The sequence below is a fragment of the Carassius gibelio genome, chromosome B7 (assembly GCF_023724105.1).
Source record: "Carassius gibelio isolate Cgi1373 ecotype wild population from Czech Republic chromosome B7, carGib1.2-hapl.c, whole genome shotgun sequence".
NCBI classification, from domain to species: Eukaryota; Metazoa; Chordata; class Actinopteri; order Cypriniformes; family Cyprinidae; genus Carassius; species Carassius gibelio.
Window position 1 is genome coordinate 23313221 of NC_068402.1, and position 24999 is coordinate 23338219.

At 37.8% G+C, this 24999-nt stretch overlaps 2 protein-coding genes and 1 pseudogene across 2 annotated transcripts; 2 read left to right on the forward strand and 1 right to left on the reverse strand.

Moving 5' to 3' along the window:
* Positions 1 to 638: 638 nt before the first annotated feature.
* On the reverse strand, positions 639 to 17697 carry LOC127961893 (SHC SH2 domain-binding protein 1-like; annotated as a pseudogene).
* A 1365-nt stretch (positions 17698 to 19062) lies between these two features.
* On the forward strand, positions 19063 to 20713 carry LOC127961894 (ribonuclease P protein subunit p29-like). The gene is made up of 5 exons (XM_052561203.1): positions 19063 to 19080; positions 19308 to 19369; positions 19493 to 19554; positions 19699 to 19776; positions 20445 to 20713. The coding sequence occupies exons 1-5, from the start codon at positions 19063 to 19065 to the stop codon at positions 20579 to 20581; spliced, it is 357 nt and encodes a 118-aa protein (XP_052417163.1). The 3' UTR covers positions 20582 to 20713.
* Positions 20714 to 23188: 2475 nt separating this feature from the next.
* plekhf1 (pleckstrin homology domain containing, family F (with FYVE domain) member 1) lies at positions 23189 to 24676 on the forward strand. Its single transcript, XM_052560332.1, has 2 exons — positions 23189 to 23347; positions 23566 to 24676. Exon 2 carries the CDS (start codon positions 23577 to 23579, stop codon positions 24444 to 24446), a length of 870 nt encoding a protein of 289 aa, XP_052416292.1. The 5' UTR covers positions 23189 to 23347; positions 23566 to 23576; the 3' UTR covers positions 24447 to 24676.
* The last annotated feature ends 323 nt before the right edge of the window (positions 24677 to 24999 follow it).

Sequence of the window (24999 nt, forward strand, 5' to 3'; positions counted from 1 at the left end):
AATTTAAGGACCGTAACTAATCTTTGTATAAAATTATTTCAACTACTTACAATTTGCCTGCTTCAAATACTACTACTACTTAAAAGAGTGAGAATATTAACTTACCTGACAAATTACAATTTACAATCATTGGTAAAGGTCAAGCAAGTACACAAAGGGAGAAAAACCATCTGACAAAACCATTTCATTCTTGACATTATCAGAGCTTTCCCTCTTGCATCCACATTTCCTTAGATCTCTCTCGCCCCGGGTCAATTCATTTGTCCAGTTTTAATACAGTTCAGCACAGAGGTAGACAGGACGAGACCAACAAACCTTTATTTCTGTCAAAATGTTATAAAACACAGAGGGGTTTTTAAATAACAGTATCCTAGAAACGTCCAACCTCAAGAGAAGGACGATGCTCCCTGACATTTAATTAAGAGACAGTTCTGCTAATTAACAAAAACATATTCGCCGCGTACACGAGCAACTTGCTTCTCTAGCATTCATACGCAGCATTACAAACTCTGGAAGGTGAAACACTTATTGTCACAAATTAATGAGCAACTGGTAGATACTGTAGGTCACCTTAGTTTTGAGGCAGAAGACAAGGGAGACAAACAAGGAGAGGGTGGTGATGTTTAGTCATAGGGGACACACTGAAACTAACTGCACCTTGAGTGGCTTTGACAGTCGCCCTTACCTTTAACAATAGATGCCGCCATTGTTCCCTGGACCGCTCGCTGGTCTGAAGGACACCGCTTCAAAATGGGACACTTTTTAGAGTCCTCCATGGCTGCAAGCTCTTGCTTTAGTCTGTCCAGACTGTGACACCTCGTTTGAAGATAAAACAATTGGCACAAAAGAAGCCTGTCACTTCTTTCCCCTCCACTTCTGTTGCATCTAAAATATGCCTGAAGAATCAGTGGAAGAAAAAAATAAATCAATAACCCCTAGGTCCTTTATCCCCCCTTCAAAAAGAAAGGTGTATTCTATTTATTTCTTTATTTTTACCATCGATTCCATTCAAAGACTTTGACCTATACAACAAACACAGACATCTTATAAAACAGCGAAAAACTTATGGAAAAAGATTTCTTTCCATAAGACAATGGGCCTTTCCTAAACACACACTTCTGCCAGCAGTTTAAGGAGACAGTTAATATGCAAGTACAAAGTCTAAAAAGGGACACTTAATTAAGTTTCATAAATTAATTTGGTGTAAAACTGAATTTGACGTGGTGCTGGAGGAGGGTACAAGGATGGATAACTCCGAAAGACAAACCATTAACATTCTTTAATTGTTCTTTATCTCATTTCCTCCAATGAATTTGTATTGTTATATTTCACATTGATGCACTTTATAGATCTCATTATGCCTTTTTGAAGTTCTTTTTTCTTTTTTTTTACCCACTTGAAATGAAAGCCTCAGCTGGTTTTGGAGAACAAGTTTGACTAATGCATGTCAAGCGGCATCTCCTTAAGCAGACCAAAACCATATTTTTTGACAGAGCATGCTGGATTATGATATTAATTAAATGGTCTCCATTATAAAGTGATTTACCTTTAACTTTCTTAGCATTAATCGAAGTGAATTTAATCATCGAGAATCAAGTTGTCACAAAAGGAACCCCTATAGACCAGCAAAACCAGTAACACTCTTACTCTTCCATGTAACATAAAGCAGATTTTTGCCATTTAAAACAACAAAACATCTTTATTTCTACAAAATATGAAGAGACAATTAAGGGACAGTTAAGGGAAATGCTTTTTTTAGTGACTAAATGCTTTTTAGTGCTTATTAGTGACTATAGTAGTCATTTAAGTAGAATGTGAACAAAATGTGAACTGTATAAACTCTCTCTCTTTTCTTAAACGTGACATGAACCAAAAAATTCCAAGGTGCTGTTCTTTTGTGTTACTACATGCTATACAATATATGATATAATATATTCTGTTATTTTATATATTATAAGTGTTTCAGTGTTCGAAAACTTCCTGATAAACAAAAACCTAATTCAAAAGGACACAGGGCAAAAAGAGAATGTTTAAAAGCCTACACATTTTAGCACATTTCATTCATTTTGACACTTCACTCGCACGGTAATTAACGAAAGCTCACAAAGTAAACTTGAAGTAAAATTGAAGAAATACACAATAAATAATTAAACGGTAAAGTGTGTCTGTGCATGCTTGCCGTAGAGAAACCTTCAGTACAGGAAGGTACCAAAGCTTCCCTCTCCATTGTGCTCGAATTGATTTCCATGAATGGAAATGAACATTTCCTGTGAGAGTAGATTCTCATCAGCCTGCATGGACCCTAGTGCTTTGATCCGGCTCATCTGAAGCCCATGTTTCTTGGCTGATGTGGCAACCAACTCTTGCTTGATGGCATCATTTCCCTCAGTGAAGTCTGGGGGGACAGAATGGTCATGTTTGATGGCTGGGCACTCTTCCTCCATGACAATGGCAGGCACATCATCATCATCATCATCCTCATCATCTATATCTGCCTCTGATTGTACTCTTGTGTCCTCAGATTCTTTCTCTTTCTCATCTGGCAAAACAGAAGAGGCACACAATAGGCTTCAGAATAGATTTGGTTTTAAAAAAAAAATTTGTGTTAGCAGTTTTAATCTAAAACCCCAAACCTTAAAAGGAAACAGTAAATCATAACTAGAGAAGTCTCTGTGCAAACATAATTGGAACAAACAGAGATTAATCTCAGTTGTGATGCTTGAACAGTTCAGAAACGTTCGTACAGGTTTGGAATAACATGAGGGAGAGTAAATGACACAATTTTCATTTTTTTGAGTGAATTATTCCATTGATTCCTCACCAGAAAGCAGGAAGCACCGACTGTTGTGTCAACACAAAGTGCTCTCATTCACCATTCCAGCAGGGAGCAACATGAATAGTTATAGTCAGCCAGAAAATGATAGGATACAATAAAAGTATGTGTTTGAAACATCTACGACTCTACCCTAAATGGAGGGCCTCTGCACTCAAACTAAACCCTGCTTTTCCTGGCAAACAAAGTCATTTATGACATAAAGAACAATTACACTAATACTAGACTGAGACACTTTAATTTCCTATATATGAGAAAACATCTTTAGAAAAGTCAACAGTTATACTCAGGGTAGTATCAACTTTTTTTTCTCTTTGCTATGAGACCTTCAAGGAAGAACTATCCAATAACCTACATTTTTTTTGCAATATGTATTCTATTTAATTCAAATGGATTCATCTGAATACAATGAAATTTGCAATCTAAATTGCTCTAAATCTGCACATACAAAAATGGCTAAGGCAACCCATGCATATCTCACCTGCATAATAAAAATGCATAACATCATTTATTTGAAAGAAAATTGATTCTGAATTCCCCTAACCAACACCCAAATGAAAACATGCACATATGTAGACTGAAATAATTTAAATTACGCTTTCTTTTAATGTGAGAGAGGCTTCACCTGAGAACAGAATGTAACTATGCCAATGCATCTAACAGACAAAGGCAGACGGTGAGAGGCGGAAGCATAAAGGAACCAGAGGGAGAAGTAGGGTCTACTTTTATTTTGAAGCCAAGATGCCTTTTGCTGAGCATAATTCAGAAATTAAGCATACTGCATTCACAGCTGCCCTTCACTGAATGTCAAGCATATTTCCGTTCTTTCCTTTTCTCAAAATGGAGCTGGCTGAGAGAGAGAGAGGGGAAAAAAGCAGATCCTGCTGAAGAAAAGTACCGTGGGGAAGGCAGTCATTACAGACAGGCCTTCCAACAGCCCCAGGGGGGCATTTTTAACAAAAATTTTATGCAAGCGAATATATTTTCACAGATATTACCAAAGGAGAAAGTAGAGCACTTTTCTCATAGTCCTGCGGGTTCCTTCACAAGCGATATAGACGTGTGGCGTATGCAGGCATGCACAGAACCATTTACAGTAATGGGGAGACTGGTCGTGCCCTATTTAATTTATGGCAAAGAAGATGAGATGTGTGAAAGCCGAAAACATCAAGGTTACACTATTCCCCATACAAGAAACCAAGGACATGCAGCAGACAAAAAAACAAAACAAAACACTGTTCTTACATGGAGGCCCTGGACACATGCATGTATTATTTATGTACTGAATTATTTGCAAGCTCAAGCACATTTCATATTTCCCTAGTAAACTGCAAGAAAATTCAGCATATGAACGAAATAACAAATTAAAGGAATAGCTCTCCCATCATGTCACCTCACGTTGTTTTAAATACTAAATCCTGTTTTGTTTTCATGTGGAATTAAATTATATATTAATAATAGTAATACTAATAATAATAATTCACATTATACATACAACAACAGCTCATAGTAACCACTTTTTGTGAAAAACAAACAGACAAAGAAAAATCTGCATCAAATCCGTAGTCCAAACAACGACTCATACGAGTCATCTCTGAAGCCAATGTCATTCGGTTAATCTGACTTACAAATTGGACTGGTTCTCTGGTTCAACTCACTGACCAATGATCCAGGCGTAGAGATTCTCGGGCAGCAACAGCTGACAGAGTACGATTAAGTAAATCATTTTAATGCATTATTTCACAAATTCTGACTCATACTGATAATTGTGTTATGGCCGATAACTGATAAATTCGAGGTTACCGAGGTTAGTAAGGGAACTGGAGGGGCTTTGTGATTTGATGAGGAGCTATTAATTAAATTGTAAAAAGCATAAAACAATATAACACTTTATTTGTTTGCCTGCATGTCATATGGCACCTACAGTATGAACCATGAGCATACAAATGTGTAAATGTATAAATATCAGGGAGTAAAAAAAAAAAAAACTGGGTTTGGGAATACATGATGTACAATACAAAACATTTATTGATTATTATTTGGATTTTACAATTATTAGTAATATTTGCTGAAGATTTGACATGTATTGTTAGTAATTTTGAAGATTAAACATTACATTAAAATTTACACATTATATCAAAACTTAAAAGAAAATCTCAAATATCAGCTAATAACTGAAATATTATCAGTTTACCATGGCTCTCTCGGAGTTGCATCATTCTGGAGCTTGACAAGCTGGTCACTATTAACAGCTGTTATATAAAAAAGAGCTGTGTGAACATTATTTTCCATTGAGAAAAATTAACATACTATTTTAGAACAAAAAAGGGGGAAAATTTTCTTTTTGAGTGAACGATCCCTATAATGCTTGCAGCAATCTGTCTTCACAAAACCGTTAGCGTTTCTACTTCTTCAGGTGTTGCTAGGTACTTCAAAAGTTCATTTCCCTTAATGAACTAGCTGGTGATAATTTGAGAATATGCCCTGCCAGAAGCAGACAGAAGAAGAAAAAGGCACCTGCGGCACTGGGCTCTGCGGGCAGATCCTCCACGGTAGCTTCACCTGGCTTGACCGAGATAACCCCGTAGCCCTGATTGTTGTGGATCATGTTATTCACCATAGTGATTTTAGGCATGGCGTCCAACTCGTCTGTAAAATCCTGCCAAAGGGGAAGCAGGGGGTGGTAAACACGCAGCATGCCTACACAAATGAACATGTGCATGCACACTCTCACATCTCTTTCTGGCCTAGGCAAAGTGAGGAAGAATAAAACACTGAGGTCGGGAAGGCGCAGCATGTACACAAACGCACAAAGCTTTAGGATAATGTCCAATTATTCTGCTGGAGTTAATTACCGAAAAAATCCTTTTGGGTTGCTGCTACCTGTGTGTGAATCTAATTTGCTCTCAGGTGAAACACTACCACTGACTTGAGATGAAGTCTGTGCAATGGCTTTCTCAAGACACACTTTCTCAAATGAAGCCAACTGGCGAGATTTTCCACAAAGATTCATGTCTACAAGCTCACTGGCTTTTCTAAGATTTTCTCTGAACTGTGTGAGCGTACTGACCTCTGGTGACACGGCTTAAAGCTATTACCATCAAAGACGCCCCACGGTGGCCGGTAAAGTCCCACTGCACTAACACACTAAAGGGGCCAACTTCCCTGGAGATCTTCTAAATGCATTAATCCACTAGATCATTAATACGATACTAAGACAGCTTTAAAGTGCAGCTCCGTTGGGTCAGGTAAGATACTTGCTGTTGCCTGGACAACGATTAGCAGTGACCAGGAGCCAGACGGGCTAATCTATAGGCGTTTAGAAGAGCCGGAGCTCATCCATCTTCCTCACCTTAATCAGGATCCCCTCATTGCAGTGATGGATGCCGTTGCCCACCAGACTGCATACACTCCCAGGGTTGATCTCCACACCGGCACCCTGAAGCACAGAGCACACAGCGACCATCAGAACGATAATGGTATTGGTCAATGAAGAAGAGGCTCTTTAGTAAAACGGCTGGTGGTAAATCAGTCTAAAAATGCTGCTGGCAAGACCTTTCACATTTCTATTTCATGCTGTAAAAACTACTATAAAGAATAGATAGTAAAGCAATGCATTAAACTGGGAATATTCATTCCATAACTGAAGAAGTCATTTTATAATTTATGTGAGAGGTCCTGTGCTAGTGCAGCTTGCCTTGGAGCCGTACAGGTCACACATGTTCATGCAGAGCTGGGCCGCCGATCGCACAATCACACCTGTGGTCTCACACTGCATCACACAATTTTCCATTTCCAGCTTCCCCTGGCGAACACCTGACGAAAGATAAAGGGCGACAAATCGAAAAGACATTGGAGGGCGGCGACAGGACATGCAAGGAGGAGAAGTTTCCGGTCACATATAAAGATACAGAATAGTGCTAGGTTATATTGAATATAAGCAATATAAAATTAAATAACATTGGTCATATCACAATGATTTTTCTTTGACTACGGAGTTTCAAAAAGACTAACAGTAAGATGTGTCATCCTGGTATCGGAGTATGAAAACGTTTTTTTCTTCGCATCTTATATTTAATGTTTTACTCATACAGTGTTTGTGAACCACTTCAAAGTTATGAACAACTGAACATTTTGATTATGCAATTATATTTTCATATAACTGTATACCTTTAAAAGTTATTAAAATAAATAAATAAATAAAACCTTTCTGGCATTGATTTTATTGTGTTTAAAAATGTTTTATAAATCTATGTGTCTAATCTATTGCTGTTCTTTTATTAACAATTGCTTATAAAGGTCAATACAGCCTATTGTTAAAAAGTTTGATCTCAGTACCTTTTTTTGTTTTTGAAATAAGTTTCTTATGCTCACCAATGCTGCATTTATTTGATCAAAAAACATAGCAAAATATTGTGAAATCATCCTATATGCCCATTTAGTCAAATCATATATCATTTAGTAACATTGTAAAACTCACCCCTTATGAACAATGTAATGCATCCTTGCTGAATAAAAATATAACATCTCTTTCAAATAAGGAAATTATTTAGTTACAATGACTGGTAAAAAATAGTGATTTACATTTTTTTCTCTCTCTCTCTTATTTACATTGTCTGGTCATAATACAATAGGGAACATATTGTTTTGCAGCAGTACAGTGTACGCAGTACATCCAATGGGTTATAAACAAGCCTGTTATTCTGACCAGATCAGAAATGCCACAGGAAGCAAACCTTTAGTGTAGCCGCACACAGGGATACAGATTTAAAAGCTCCCTGGGCTAGGCATGCCAGAAGGGATCACCAATGAAGTGACAAGAAAAACATCAGATGACTCTCCTGTTACTGTAGAGGCCAAATGAATGTCTGAGCAAAAAGTGCATGTCAGGTCTCTGCTGAATATACTGCTGTCCATTCAACAGCAGCAGTCCCTCAAGACTCTTCGACAAACAGCTGGAAAAGGGGGAAAGAGGCAGGACTCTTTTCTTTGAAACTCACACAAGATGCCCTCAACGGCGTCGCGCTGTACGAACTTTAGATTCGAGAGTTTGACGTTTGATCCTGTTGACTCCACAAATGTGTCACCCTTGTTACGCTTCTCGATCACCACCTCGTCCGCCAGACCGTATCCTGAGGGAAGACAGGAGAGAAACGGCTCTAGGAAAAACACTTTTATGTCCAACCCTTACACTTTTTATCAAAAGCAAGTTAAAAAAACAAAAAATGTATTTGACAAAATAAAATAAGCATAAATAATCACTGCATGGATGTTTAAGGTTGTTTATACCTCTTCTAAATAACACAAAAACTCTACAATAACCTTGTTATAAAACAGGCCGTCAATAGCATACTTTAGCCAGTAACAAGAACCCGTTAAAATTACACTCTTTGAATAAAACATTTTCTGAACCTGCATGACAGAAAAAAATGCTGAGGGGAAATTGACAGGCCCTTAACCCTGATGGATCACTGTCATTTACCACTAGGCCTACCATCCAGCAAAGATCATCTCATTATAGAAAAAGCCTCTCCATAAAAGACCTAATTCTCTATGGAAATTAGACCGTCTCTCGGTCTAGACGCGTGGTTTCCAAGTAACAATGTGGTTAAATGACCATCAACAAGGATGTTGAGTTTATAGCAGCCGGCAGACTGATGACTGAAAGGTCAGCTCAGCACCATCTCGGTTTGAGATAGTGGTGGCAGGTCAGCGAGAGCAGCGGTTCAAAGCCTCAGAGTTTGACAGCCCGGCTTCATTACACGCTGCTCTTTGACAGATGGTCCTGAAGCAGGTTTCTCCCAGACTTTTCTAACAATGCCCAGATGAACTTGAGCACTCTGGTCAGCTCTCACACTCTTCTTTCAAATGCCAAAGGCTGAATATAGACCAATAAGGTCACAGCACCATCCTCACTTCTACATCTGCAGGTAACAACAGTGGATTTGCTGAAGGATCTCTCCATAATTGACAGCGGTGGGACACTCTGAAGTGGGAAAACAGCAACTCACAGACCGTGCCTCCTGCACTCCAAAGTGCAACATCACTGCATGTCCCAATGACTCAATCACTTCTTTAAACATGCAAAACTATTTAGAGCTAATCTTGGTGACAAAGCCGTAGCCTGAGACAGAGGCATGCGTGAAGTTTTCGCTAAATATCAAAGACCTTTAGTGCGCGGGGAGCCGGGTTCTTTTATGGTAATCTGGCAGTGGTCTAATTGAGTTGCTCTTCTCCTGTAGTAGAGCCAGCAGCCGCCTGTGCGTTATCTCCTCTTTCAGGGCTTCCCTGACGCTGCAAGAGGGACTGCCAAGCACACAAAACCTCTATATTTAAACAGCGTCCTCCAGGCCTTCTTTCCTCTTCCTCATCTGACTTCATCACTATCTGACTTTCCAGGTCGTCCATTTGCATAAAGAGACTCGACCCTGACCCCGTGCTCTCTCTTCTCGTCTGCCTCCACATTTCTCATGCATTAATCCCCCCCCCACACACACATCATTGAAAGGTGGTTATTGCGCCATCGAGCTCAATTACCTCAGCAGGCTTTCTAATATCACACACCGACTGCGGTGTTCATTTTATACACGTCCAGGGAACCATTTTGACAAACAAGGCCCGGTGCCAGACTATTGACTTAGTGTTATGAAGCATGCTGTATCACCAAGCTTTATTAAAGGGAAAAGAATAGAACAAAATACAGGTGATTTCCTTTGAGTTTTAGATGGAGGTGGATGAAGAAAAAAAAGAAGAAAGAAAGTACTTTCCAAATCAATCGGATGATAAAGGTCAATGTCTCTACATTACTTCTGCTAAAACTAGGCAAACCATTTAGACACCACTAATGTCAGTAGTTTTGTAGAAAGCTACTTTTAAAAGTATTGCATTACTCCAAAAAAAAAGTAACCAATTGTTTTATTTAGATACTTTTTATGGAAAGTAATACATGATATTACTTTTGCGTTACATTTTCTTATCTAGCCTGAGCTTGTTTAGTAGTTTTTTTTTTTATAACAAAAACCCTAAAAGTTATTTTTGACAACTGTAAAGGCCCTTTCACACCAAAAGAGAAATTAAGGAAGTGTCTGCCTCTGCACCTCACTCCCAATTTCTTGAACAGGACAGGAGAGGGGGTCAGTGAATAAATGAGTAAACACAGTAACCTGCGTTAATTATTTGAAAAATAACTCATATTTCACTGTAAACTTGAAAGCAATGCATTACTACTAGTTACTTGAAAATAATAATCTGATTACATAACTTAAGACTTACCCCAACAATGAATGTCACTAACTTTTAAAGGGATAGGTCATTCATAATTATTATTTTTTTTTTCATTGTCAATGTCCTCCTCACACAAGGCAAATCATATCGATTTGTAATATTTGAGGCGAGTCATACGAATAACTTGACACTTGAATGACACTTTTTTATTATTATTATTTTGGAGACTTATTTTCATTTTGCAGAGAAAAAAGAAAGTCATACATATTTGGTACAACAAAAAAATTAGTAAACAGAATTTAGATTGTAACCCTCCTGCTGTGTTAATAAAAAGGCTACTCTGATTGTGTTAGGGGTCAAATGGACACTGCAAAATTAGATGCACAGACACAAAATAAAAACATTTCTTTGAATTTGTTATTATTTAGTTTTTATAGCCACTTCTAGTGACTATTTGCACATGACTCCGGCGAATGACAGCATGTGACTGCAAATGACTACAATTAGTATTAATAGTAAAATGAATGTGAATTGTATTTATTGCTCTTTGCAGGTAAAGTAGACAGCCTCTGCCTTTGTTGTCTAGTTCTGAAACTCCCGTGAGGGTAAAATGTGTTTCTCACATCTTTTCTTAGTGCTGCGACAGACTAGACAACCCATGGAGTGTGCATGAGAGAGCAGTTTTTGCGCCGAACGCTGTAATGAGTTTAACAACACTCGCTATGCGGATAGTAGTTCATAATCCAGACTAGAGCAAGCGTGTTTCACGTTTTTGTGAACATATTTATTCTCTCAAGGCTCCAAATATGAACCAACACCATGCACGCACACATATCATTTCTTCTTAAAAAATATGCACAAAGAAAGGCTGCTAATACAGCGGTACATCGGATCATGAATGCGATGACACAATGGATTATTGTGATACACATCAAACAATGATATATAGACCACAAATTCAAAGAGGAGTATTAAAATAACTACGACTTTATTCTTTCTTTTATAAACATATTTGAATATTCATTTGTCTGTATAACCACTGTGTTGTAGGTCTGTTATTGGTTGTTTTCTCCCCTCTTCCCACCCTTTTCCACAGCTTTCCACACTCTACTGCAAATCTAAAGGTGTTACAGACCAGTGCTGCAACAGGTGACACTTTAAGCCTTAACATCATTTTAGGCACAAAGTGTGATGAATCCTATGACACCAATGTCAACGAATGTCAGTTCAGACAGACATGCACACGGTGAATCATGTGATTACCTTCGAAATATGGAATCAACAATACTGATAGAGCTGGTGATGCTGTAAAGACCAGGGCACACGATGACCACATCCCCCTCATAGCATGCACTGACTGCAAGCACTGGGTCACTGTGAAACTGGGATCAAAACACACACCATATTACTTCAACTCAAATCAGCTTTGCCCTGAAAGCCAACGAAGACTGAAGTACCAATTGTAGTGAGTGGGGAAAAAAAGGAAAAATAAAAACCATCTCGTGGGGTCTCAGTGGGGCTGAGTAGAGGCATCTGATCACACACATCTGCACCATTTTAACAAGTTCTTGAGGGATAAACTGGCTCACAGAACAAGAGAGATCAAACATGAGCTATTGCATGAACACAGTGCTTTAAAAACCTTCACAAATCCTACATTACAGCACCCTGACACATTAGTGATCAGACCGTCCTAACAACTTTCTGTACAAACCGCTCTTTAATCTTACCAGTCGAGCAGAAGATGAAGAAGCAAGCGAGCACACATGAGATTTTACTGGCAAAATTATTCACCGAGTCCTGGTGGTCATAAAATTATACTAGTACGAGCGAAATCGATGATTTGATTTTCTTTTTTTTTTTTTTTGGAGAGCTCTGAGGCGGCCAGTGCTCTGAGGCAGATATTAACCTTTAGGAGGTAAACCCAGGAAATTAAAAGACAGTGATCAGAGGCTGTGGGAGAAAGTGAGCAGGACATTAATATCAGCATTTGGGGAGGCTTTGGACTCTACCTTCCCTGTCTGAAACTACTTTATTTAAACGATCAGACCATCCTCCATCCAGATTCAGCTCCCAGAATGGCAGAAGTGACCTTTTCCAATTCAAATACCAAATTTTCCACCCAAATGTCTTGTCATGGCTTGAAACTAAGCTTTTCTCAGAATGCAGGCTAAAGTGGGCTAAACCCTTTTTTTTTTTTGCTTATATGACTCAGATCTGTTTCTATTTTTAATAGCAGTGTGAACCGCAAAAACTAATTTTTTTTTTTTATCTTACTTTTCATTTTTAATTTGGGTCACTTCCATATGTGGTCTTAAATCAGATACAGGTCTTGATACAGGTCTTGCAATGCTACCTCAGTCTGAACAATCATATCAGGATTCATGGAAGTTTTGCGTTACTCTAGATCTGTATCACAATTCCAAATTGACAGGAGTTAAGTTAAGCATAAAATCTCCCAGAAAACATTTAACACTCTTGAACTAAGAATGAACAATATATTTTATAGCATTTATTAACCTTGGTTCATTTTAACAAGGTGACATAAAACTTCTGACCTCAAAAATGTATTAGTAAAGAAATTGACATCAATAAAGATGAATAAATGCTATAGAATATATATATATATGTGTGTGTGTATGAGTCTATATATATAATATATATCTCCCTGTGAAAGTAATAACTTTAAACTTAATGTTTCTTGTTCATACACACATAAACACACACACATATACATATATAAAACAAAAAGCAATAAAGATAAAGTATGAATTCTCCATTTCACAGTCCAGATATCATAAACCCCTTCCAAAATCCTCATTTACAAAGCCAGTACAGGGCGAAACAAGACCATTATCCTGAAAAGGTGAGTACAAGGTCTTCTGACCAGCATGTAACTTAAAGATGAGAAAGAGAAAAGGGTTACACACACACCTGCACTTCAAACTCTTCACTTGAATAGTGAGGCATCAGTTTGTCAGTTATCAAGCTTTGAAGCTGGTGAACTGTGGACAAGGCAGATACCAAGTGAAGCACTCGGCAGCCAGCGGGACGTGGCCCCTTTGCCCTGTATGACTGCTGACCGGAGTTCACCTTGTAGCCCAGAACGTACCTGCAAGGGACACACAGGTGGAATGGGTGAGCAACCCAAAGAATAACAGGCATAGTCTCTCAAACACAGCTCTTGGCATTGACTTCTGAAATCCGGTAACTAGGAAAGACTGAAGATTAATTATGGAGCAGTGCGTATTGATCCGGAGGTTTGGAAAACGTAAATAAGTCAATACTTCAGAAAGCGTGAATGTCTGTTTGCAATATTAATCACATTTATACTCATTACATTACACCTCTCAATCTCAACACACGCAGCAGTAATAATCACCTGAGCAACGGGTTTTCAATAATACGCAGCTTGCGTTTAAGTGCTTCCAGCTGCTCATACAGACGCAGTCCTTCCACCATGGATACGTTGTCCTGCTCAGACTCCGAGTCAATGTCCAGGCCACTTCTCAGGCTGGAAAACTCCTGAAACCTCTCCGAGGCGAGCAGAGTGCCAGTGTCGAGTGATACTCGGCTACAAGACCAGCTAGAACACGATCCTCCAAGATATCATAGTACCTGTGGAAAATACATAGAGCGGGAGATGAATATGGGCAGACGGGAAATCCTCCACTCATTCAAGGTGACAATGTGTAGTTTCTGCATAAGTGGTGGCACCAAAAAGAACTGCAATCAAACTTAAAAAAGAAATCAATGTCACAATGGTACCATTAGACTCCTTTATTTGTCTGACATCTCCACTGTTGTTTCTGCCCATGTGAGTTTAAAATGAGATATCCTGCACTTAGATTAAATAGCAAATTTCATAATGACTTTGTAAATGATTTGCAATACTGGAAGCATTTTGTAGTGTTTTCATATAATGAACTGTTCATTACTGAGTACACACTGCCACCCGGTGGTCGGAGCTTCTTTACAGTGGCCACAGGGCTGCTGGGATAGCGCTTAAAGATTTATTCAGTGTTATGCGGTCATGCTTCAGGGGAAGAGACAGGACACACAGAGGACACTTACAGCCTAAGACGAGGCTCCACACACCGAACAAAGTAATCAAAGTCATCGTCCTCATCTTCCTCATCCCACTTCCTCCAGATGTGCTCGTAGAAAAACCTGTGGGGATTAGAGAGGAAGGTGCGAGAGGGGATGATGGAGGGGAGGGGGACAAAGACAGTGTGAGAGTGAGATGGTCAGGTCAGATTAAGAGAAGAACCTCTTCAGAATCACAAACTGGTACACAACTGTCCATTCACATCACTCTTTTAATAAACTAATTATGACACACTGAATTTAATATCATTAGATACTCAAACCAAGATATTCATGCCACATTTCAAAATGTAGAAATGTACACTAGTTCATGGATTATGGAATGAAATTTAAAATGAAAATTAACAATAATATATTAAGAAATAAGAAATGTACTAATTGGTTTACAGCTTATGTAGTTGAAATGTGTGGGGCTGCATGCATGTGTATAGAATATGTATATTATTATTCAGTAAGGATTTTAATTAAAAGATCAAAAGTAACAATAAAATACACTTAGAACAAAATAAACTATTTCTATTTTAAATAACAAGTTCAAAAGAATGACATTTACTCAAAGAACACTGGAAAAGAAAAATATCAGAGCTTCCACAAAAATAAAAAACGCTTTCAACTTTGACAATGAGAAATGTTTCCTGAGCACCAAATAGGCATATTAGAATGATTTGCAAAATGCACTGCAGACTTATTTTAAATAACATATATTTCACAATATTACTATTTAGGCTAACTGTATTTTTAGTCCAGCTGTTTTTTGATTGTAGTATATGTGAATGTACACTGCTGTTCAAAAGTTTGGGATCAGTATTTTTTTTTTTTACGTTTTTAATGGAGTCTCTTGTGCTCATCAAGGCTGTTTTTATTTGATCAAAAATACAGAACAAAACTGTGATATTGAGAGATATTATTTCAATTTCTAATAGTGGTTTTCTGTTTTAATATACTTTAAAATATCATTTATTGTTGTGAATGTGATGAAAGCTGCATTTTCTTTACATAATTTAATTACATTACTCCAGTCTTTAGTGTCACATTATCCTTCAGAAATCATTCTAATATGCTGATTTATTATCAGTGTTGGAGACAGAATTTTGTTTTTGTTGTTTGTTTTTACTTTAAACGTATACTTTTTTTCTGGATTCTTTTATGAATAAAAAATTTAAAAGAACAGCAATTATTTAAAATAAAGTGTTTAGTATCACTTTTTATCCATTTAACACATCTTTGCTGAATAAAATTATTAATTACTTTCAGAAAAGAAAGAAAAAAATGTATCGACTCCAAACTTTTGAAAGGTAGTGTATTTTGTAACAATATTTCCATTTTGAATAGATGCTGTTTTTTTTCTCATAAAATAATCCTTAAAAAAGTATCAGTTTCCAAAAAACATTAAAGTGGGGGTGAAATGCTCGTTTTCACTCAATATCCTGTTAATCTTGAGTACCTATAGAGTAGTACTGCATCCTTCATATCTCCAAAAAGTCTTTAGTTTTATTATATTCATAAGAGAAAGATAGTCTGTACCGATTTTTCCCGGAAAAACACGACCGACTGGAGGCGTGACGTGTGGGCGGAGCTAAAGAATAACGAGCGCCAGTAGGCTTTTGTGTTGAGTGCGTTTGGAAGCTGTGACATTACCGTGAGGGAAAACCCATCATCCAAAACAAACCATGGCTTACAGTCAGATTCAGCCGTTTATTTATGATCCAGAATCAGATCCCGAGGCTGAAACTGAACGAGAGCAGCAGCAGCAACGACTCGCTCCGAGCGGGGCTCGAACCCGGGTCTCCGGCATGGGAGGGGACTCACCAACAAGGAGGCAGAGATATTTGAAGCAGTTTTACTCACCGCCTGCGGTTCCAACACACGATCGTGACCCTTTTTCGTTGGGATTGCATCATCCTTAAGAAATAAATTATACGCAAATCCGTCGTCAAACTGGGCCTTGTTTGTAAAACAAGCATCTTCGAAATGCAGGGAACAAACACAAACACTTGCACGACTCCGTTGATGCTCTGTAAAAATAAACTACATCCACTGGTCCCTTAATGCTGTTTTTTTTTTTGGTAATCTGTGCAGGGTTGTCTTACCCTGGCAACCAAAAACACACTTCTTTTGTGACATTTCGCGACGCTCTCGCTCAGATCAGTGAATGCCTGTGCTCTCAGTGCTGTGCTATACGGGAGCGCGCGCTCTTCCGGGAGACGCGCCCTCAGGACCCATATTAGGAAATTCCGCTCCATCTAACGTCACACAGAGCCATACTCGAAAAAAACTTTCCGAAACTTGTGACAAACCAGAAGGAGTATTTTTGGAACAGAAATACTCCTTCAAACATACAACTTAATTTTTGAAACTTTGTCCATGTTTAGTATGGGAATCCAACTCTTTAACAGTGTAAAAAACTCAGTATGCATGAAATAGCATTTCACCCCCACTTTAAGCAGCACAATCATTGCCAAAATTCAGATTTGCATCACTAGAATAAAGTATATTTTAAAGTATATTAAAATAGAAACTGTTATTCTAAATTGCAATAATATTTTACTAAATAACAGGTTCCTTTTTTTATATTTTTTGATCAAATAAATACAGCCTTGATGAGCACAAGAAACTTCGGTCAAATATATAAAAACTCTTACTGATCCCAAACTTTTAAACGGTAGTGCATGTATTTCAAATATTTAGCAGATTTACTTCCTACTATAAATCCTTCCAATAAATCCTACTATTGTTCATTGTTATTTCATGTTTGTTGAACAACCAACATAAACTGAATAGTATGGATGCTCAAAAATAAGGGAAAAATATATACCTTTAAAGGGTTAACGAACCTGAGGTGTTCTAGGGCCAAAGCAGTCTGATCAAAGTCAGATTCATCATAAACAACCGAGAGCTCCAGAAGAGGCACTTTATGAAGAGTAGCCTCCAGCAGGAGCTTCATGGCCTCTTCAGTAAGATCACAGCCTCTGGTCTCACACTCCAGCTCCACCTTTGCCTTCAGCTCCTTACAATCCACATCAGCAACCTACAACAACAACCCTCGGCTTTCTAAACTGTCCCTTGTGCAGCATTACCATTTCATGTTTTAACTGTAAATACTCAAAAAGCATGCTATAATGAACTCACTTCCACCAGCACATCAAACACATCTGTGTGCCATATGGCTTGCCAATCACACGGCTCCACGGTCTTCTCCAGGTACTCAGTCGTGAAGGCTTCTACTTCAGACGTTTTACAGTCACCTGTCAAACAACTCAGGTTTATAAACACACTTATTAACTCATTTACTGCTGCGGGTGTCTGTCAGAAGTGTTTGGAGGGTTACCAAGCATGTAATCTTGATATGCTTTCAATCTCTCATAGTAGAGAAGATGGTCTGTCTGGAAGGTGTCCGGCAGTTTTCCATGTCATCCTGGCCTCTTTCCTCGTACACTACAGGGTCTCTCATCAGCATTCAGATAATGGGTGCCGCTGTCATCATCATCTTCTTCTTCTTCTTCTGCAGCTGTCTGAAATAACTCTAAAAACATTATGCATTAGCAATGTAAGCCTACAGACTTACATCCAACATCCAAACAAAAGTATATTGGATAATTTTATATAAAAATAAATTAATAAAAAAAACAGCAGTCTCAAAGCCAGACACTGGATTCATTTTTCAATTTAATGAGAGTAAATTGCATGCAAAGTAACTTTATATATGGAAGAGGTCACACAGAAATCACACTTGCATTCATATACCGTGTAAACATCGCACACCTTTAGAAACCCGCCTGTGGTTGGGTCTGATCTCATCACAGACAGTCTCTGGCTCTCTTTCTGTCTGACGTTAAGGAGGATCTTCGCTGCTCAGTGTAATAACTATTTCTACGCTGTTTTCTGTCGCGGCGTTTCTCACCACCTCAGACATTACTGAAGCTTAAACCGTCAATCTATCTAAAGTAAACGAGGGATAGATATCAATAAAAAAAAGTTTAGTTAACTAATAGTTATCAACTGTCGGTCTCCTCCCTTGACTTGTAACTCTTTTCAAACGCTGCTTGGGCGGAGCAGAAGAGCCCGACACATACCTTTACTGTCTACGACTTAAAGGGACACACACTTTCAATCCTTTAAAGTCGGAAGAATTGAAAACTCTAAATGTATGTTATTGATATCGTTATGAACGATCTTTAATTTTGGAGTTTAATATTTTTAACCTCATAATTTCTAATCAATGTCATCAAAAGTGCAACATTCTCACAATATAACTAGACATAAATCATCTTCAGAATATTATTTATTCTTATTGTAGACTGTAAATATGGTGAATGGTGCCGTGCTCGATTACTCGGGACTGAATCTGTGATCAGCTCGCCTGTCCTGTCTATAGTCAGCACCACATCATGTTCAATTCTACGGTCATTTACTCGCTCTTTGCCAAAAAAAAACAAAATTAATCTCATATATATGATATTTCTTATACTGTTTTAACTACTTTCACTTTCCCGGGTGTGGTTTGATCCCCTGAATCCCATAGCAAAGCTCTATTTTGCGAGGTGACTTGGGTTAATTATCATTATCATTATTTTCCTCATTCCTGCTGTCCCATCGTGTAAAAATACTAGTAATTCTGTTAAATCTGTTCATATGTAAAGTGGTACGGAGTGATTATATCGGGGCTCTGCATGGGGGCTCCTTGGATCTGTAAACATGTGAAATCATGGAACAGTTAGTTCAGTGATGCAGATGCACTCACTCACACTGTTTGATGTACAAAAACTTTACAAACTTGCCCATATGTTGCTCAATGTCACTTTTCACAGTCTCAACAAGGAGCGGCAGCGGATGAATTCACCAAGGCATTCCTAACGTATTGCCTTCCCCAAATGAAGGATGAAAACATTGAGGAAATGATGGGGCACAAGGCAGTGGTACTGGAATGTAAAAGACCGAAAAAAAAGAAGGGAAGGACAAGAAAGGCGAAGGGACTGAATGCCAACGAAAGAAAACAGCTGAAAATATTCCAGCTCAAACCTGAACATCAAAGATTATACTCAATTTCACTCTGTAGTATTGAATCATGTGAGAAAAAAGTACTGCTTATCCCAAAAATCACTCATATATATTTGGTAATGATTGTAGATATGAACTCTTCTAGCCTCTGTCTGAGCTGTGGAAACAGTACATTGTGAATCTGTGTAATGGATTGAAACCAGGAAGGTAAGATGTGTGTGTCATAATTTCCTGAAGATGTTCTTCAGAATGTCTGGCTTTTTGAGTGTAATTTAATTTCCAGTCTTGCTAACGCTCCATGAATGTGCTCCCTGTTTCTTTTGAATGCAGCGACCCACAGATGATCCAGCAGAAGCTCTTGAAAGCAGATTTCCACAGTGCTGTCTTAACAGGTACAACATGCCCATTTGAAAATGTCTGTGAACAAAGGAACACATTTTTGCTTTAGCAGTGGTATACCCTGATTCATTTTAATGGTGATATTTTTAACATATAGTGGAGCCTCATGTTCTCTCTCACATCTCTTTTTCTTGCAGTTGTCAGATCAAAATGCCCTTTGTATGTTAAACTGAAGCACATCTTCAAAATCATTACAGAAGAGGACAAACTGAAAGGTATATGTGTAAATATACATTATTTTACAGGTTCACGTCATTTCACTATTATGTCAGTACTCAAAGATGCCATACCAAGCTGTTGTCCATTAGTCTAAAGGAAGGTGGAGTCCAAAACAAATTAAATCTAACAAATTTGCAGTTAACTATAAAGGTTTTACTGTGGCTATATGGTAATCAAGTCAAAAAACATTATGTAAAACTTTATTCTTTTATCATTTTCCAGACTAGGGGTTTCACAATGTAAAATGAAGGCCGATACTCTGTTAAAAGGACAGTTACACATAAATTACAGTAACTCTCTGGTTGACATGTTAAAGATTAATTTGAGCAGTTTTTATTCTAGAGATATCACAATAATATCATTATCATGAATTTGTTGTTGACCATGATAATAGTTAAGAAAAAATATTCTCATGACAGCCCTAGTCCAGACCGAAAGTGAGTGCTCTCTCTGTCTCAAAAATACTTCTAACTTCTTCCTCACAGTCATTTGCCACCTTTCAGAACACTTATGCCAAAAAAAACCTGAGAACAAAGTCTTTTAAAAAGATCTGTTCCTCTTTTTTTGTCTGACAGTTGATTAACTTTAATCTCTCAATCGCTCATACATATGTTTTTCTTTAAGTTCCTTTTAATATTGACTTTGCCCTGCTCTCTGTCTGCAGTTATCCCAAAGAGGAATGGTGTGTTCAGTGTGGGGATTGGTGATTTTGTGACACACATCTATGGCAGCAAGTTTGAACTGTGCTCCAGTGAGCGGTCAGCAGAGAAATTCAAAGTAAAAGGAACTATTGACTTGTAATGGGGCATTTTAAACATCATGTCTTTCTGTAACAGTGGACTCATCCTGGAGATTTAACAGAAGACATTTAATCATTGATCCTCTTATTGTTATTACTCTTTATATAAAGCTTTGACCAGGTTTGAAAATATGTGGGCCATTTAGGAAAAGTAGTTGTTTTTCATTGTCCACCAGGTGGAGCCTTTTTGGAGGTGAAGAGAGTAAGAATGATTTTTTTTATATATATATATATATATATATATATATATATATATATATATATACACACACACACACACACACACACACACACACACAGTACAGACCAAAAGTTTGGACACACCTTCTCATTCCAAGAGTTTTCTTTATTTTCATGACTATGAAAATCGTAGATTCACATTGAAGGCATCAAAACTATGAATTAACACATGTGGAATTATATATGGAATTATATACATAACAAAAAAGTGTGAAACAACTGAAAATATGTCATATTCTAGGTTCTTCAAAGTAGCCACCTTTTGCTTTGATTACTGCTTTGCACACTCTTGGCATTCTCTCGATGAGCTTCAAGAGGTAGTCACCTGAAATGGTCTTCCAACAGTCTTGAAGGAGTTCCCCGAGAGATGCTGAGCACTTGTTGACCCTTTTGCCTTCTGTCTGTGGTCCAGCTCACCCCTAAACTTTCTTGATTGGGTTCAGGTCCGGTGACTGTCTAGGCCAGGTCAAACTTTTGGTCTGTACTGTATATATATATATATATATATATATAAATAAATCGTACCTGTCACTTAATTTTTATACACGTTTTCCACAAACTGTTTATTTATGATCTTATATCGTCAGGGGTAGGCAGCACTCCAAATGCTACAAATAAAAGTGCTTCTTCCTTGTTAGTTTTAGATGGTATGATAGTAGAGCTGTTCTAATGTTTATATTGTATAATGATTTCCTCATAGTGGGAGGTATTTAACTAGATTATTTACAGTTCATTTTTATTCAATTTTAAGTGAAGTACTGTTAGTAGCAGTTTTTTTTTTCAGTGTTCTTGAGCTAGCACCACTTCAGATTTCAGTTAAAAGCATTTCAAGTAAAATTGGAATAAGTAATGTGGTTTGTTTCATTGAAATGTGTGTGGTAATATTTGCCCAATTACAAAACAAGGGACTTATTTTTTTTTATTTTTTTCTTTACAGTGAAACTGGCCATAACGTAGTCAAGGTTTGTTCCTTGTTAGCCGACTTGTAAACACCTCTTCTTGTAATGCCAGGGAAATCCCGCCTTCCAAGACACAGAACAGGTTTTCTAATGAAATACGTATGCGTTTGTTTAATGATTACATATTTCTTGCTTAGTGCTCTTTGTTTTTTCTTCTAAGAGTACATAGTACAGGTTTTGAGTAAAGCAAGTGTTTGAGTTAAAGGAGACTATGACTGCTTGTTATGTACTGAAATGAGAAAAGCATGGATGTCATTATTCTTGAAAATTCACATGAAGTCCATTCATCATTCTGGTGTGCAATCTCTTTTATGAGAAAAGAGGTCCTTTCGTTAAATGTCCACTCCTTTGAAAACACTGTGTTTTCATCATAAGGTGTTGCATCATAAGGATATGCACTTCCTCTACATCAGTTTTTTTTTTTCTACACAAAACATAAACAAAAAAGGCATACATACAGTTTCAGGTTGTGCTGTGCATTAAATGGATATTCCTTTCCCATATAACAAGCCTGTTGTTTACAGTCACTTTGCAGAACTTTTTTTCCAAAAACTTGTTGGGCTGGTTATGGCGTCCGGCTTGTTTAAGGGTCAAAGTTTTATTGTTGTTTAGATACTATTGTTTAGTAAATCTGATAATGGAGCTCTCTGCTATCTAAGCCAATACTGTTTATCAGATTAAATAGTAAATATAGACTTAATTGTTCACTTCAGCCCACACATTTTTCACTGTAACGGGAAATGCGTATGAAGAAAGACACTTTTCTTCATAATATAATCATATAGATAAGGCCCATAAAAATGACTGCAGATATTTACGTCTTTCATTTTATGATAAAATAATTTAATGGGAAAAATCTGAACAGTACTGAGAACAGGAATATTTCAATTGAAAGAATGCCACTACATTACATTTATGCTTTACTTGAATGAATGTCTTGGTTGTGCGTTTTATTTTAATATTGAATGTGTTTTGATTTTAGTTTGAATATGTTTTGTACATGAAACATTTATTTCATTGCCAAGGAAACATTCAACTTTTACATTTTCCATCTAATATTTAGATATTTTTATTTCATCTTTAAAACAATTAATTAAGCTAATCTGTGAAATAAATTAGACAGGCGTGCAAAAAACATACAGCACTGATTGTAAGGGTTAAATTCAATATGATGAACAAAAGAGGTCTAAATAATGTCTTGGCAGCATATATTACCGCTTCACACAGGACTAGTGACATGACATCAGGTCAAAACATTTGATTTTGTATTTGTATGTCTTGAGGGTGTGTCTTAATTTGTTCCAGTCAAACACAAGGAAGGTTACAACTCTGAAATTCTAGGCTACAGAACAGATCTGGAGTTCCCCTTTTCAAACAGGAAAGACAAGCTCATGACACTATAAAAGGGCCGTCTCAAACAACCTGCCGTGAGAAAGAAGAGATCTGTCGCGACGAACACAGAGGAATATTTTTACAAGATTTTTATTGGCGCTCGTAGGACAGAAGAACTGCGAACAGCTACACAGTCTGTTTACCCAGCGGTAATTCACTGCTTTCCAAATCAATCAGGTATTGTTGAATACATTTTTAAGATGTTTAAACATTTATTTTGTGTGTGTGTGTGTGTGTGTGTGTTGTGTAATTTTTGTTAATTTGAGTAATCGGGTTAAAGTGCTTTGTAAGTACTGCTAAAAATTAATTACTAAATCTACATGTTTGATAAATAATCCAGTGGTTACAAGTCCATCGAAATCAAATTGACCATTTACTGTTTATACATTTTACAGACAGCACCAAAATGGTAGAACAACAGATCTTTACTGTTCAGAACCGTGAGCGGATCCAGGCAGTGGAGAGCACCTTCGGCCGACCCGGAAAGATGCTTCTCAAACCGGGCCGTATTCTGGTGGGAGAGGGCTACTTGTCAAAGCTGTGCAGACGTGGACCCAAACCCAAAGCGTTCTTCCTCTTCAATGACATTTTGGTCTACGGTAGAATCATGGTGCCCGGTCGCTGGAACAGTAGGCAGAAGATCATTCCTTTGGAGGATGTGCAGCAGGAAGATCTGGAAGATGGAGTGGCTATGCCCAACCAATGGCTCATCCGCACGCCACGAAAGTCTTTCTACGTGTCGGCGGCCTCGCCTGACGAAAAGAATGCGTGGATGGGACGCATTGAGCAGTACAGGTCCCTCCTAATGCAAGCTAAGGGCCTCCCTGCTGACAAAGCTGTAGAGAACTTCGCTGCCACCTGGATCCCTGACATGGCATCAGCCATCTGTATGCGCTGCTCAAAGCGATTTAACGTTGCCAATCGGAGGCACCACTGCCGGAGATGCGGTTATATAGTGTGTAGAGCTTGCTCAAAGAGCCGGGCCTTGATACCAAACATCTCCTCCAGACCGGTGAGAATTTGCCGGGTCTGTGTGAGCAGCGTTCATGAGGGAAAAGAGCAAGGAAAGCAGAGAGCCCAGGGTAAGCACTGGAAGAAAAACTCCGTAGAGGACACGACAACGCTACATGAGTATGAGACGTCGAGTGATGACGAGTCCTGTGAGGAGGGCTACCAGGTGTCCACCAAGTGGTTCAAGAGCCCAGAGGATGAGGATTACTCCCCATACTGCTACATAAAGCCCGAGCACATGAATCCTCCCGTCAGTGGACTCTGAACCGGACAGATGTGATGAAGTGCTATTATGAACTAAGCTGAAACTCTTTAAAGAAACTGAAACTGACCTCGCCCAAGAACAGAAGCACAGAGACGAGAGATTAATAGCAGTAATTATAAAGTATTTTGCACTAATGCATTTGAGTCACTTCTATGACTTCTGTTTTGCACATGTATTTGTATTTATATTTGTATGTAAGTAAATATATATTATAACTTTATTGAATAAGAGATGTTTGTATTATAGCATGTATAGTATTAAGGGAACAATGTGACTTTTGCAATCAATACAATAAATAAACATTATCATAAAATACTTTGGCGACTGTATTAAACACACACATACACACGTTGACATTATACTCTATATATTACATCATCTTACCCTGGAATTAAATTACAAAATAGACACAGACACAATAGAGATTATTTAAATTGTTATTAATGGAAGTAAATGGATTAATCATTGATAAACAGTAGTCCATCTTGTTTTTGAGGAAATACAAAATGACACACATGACTGATCATGCATATTTAATAAATCCCATCATTCA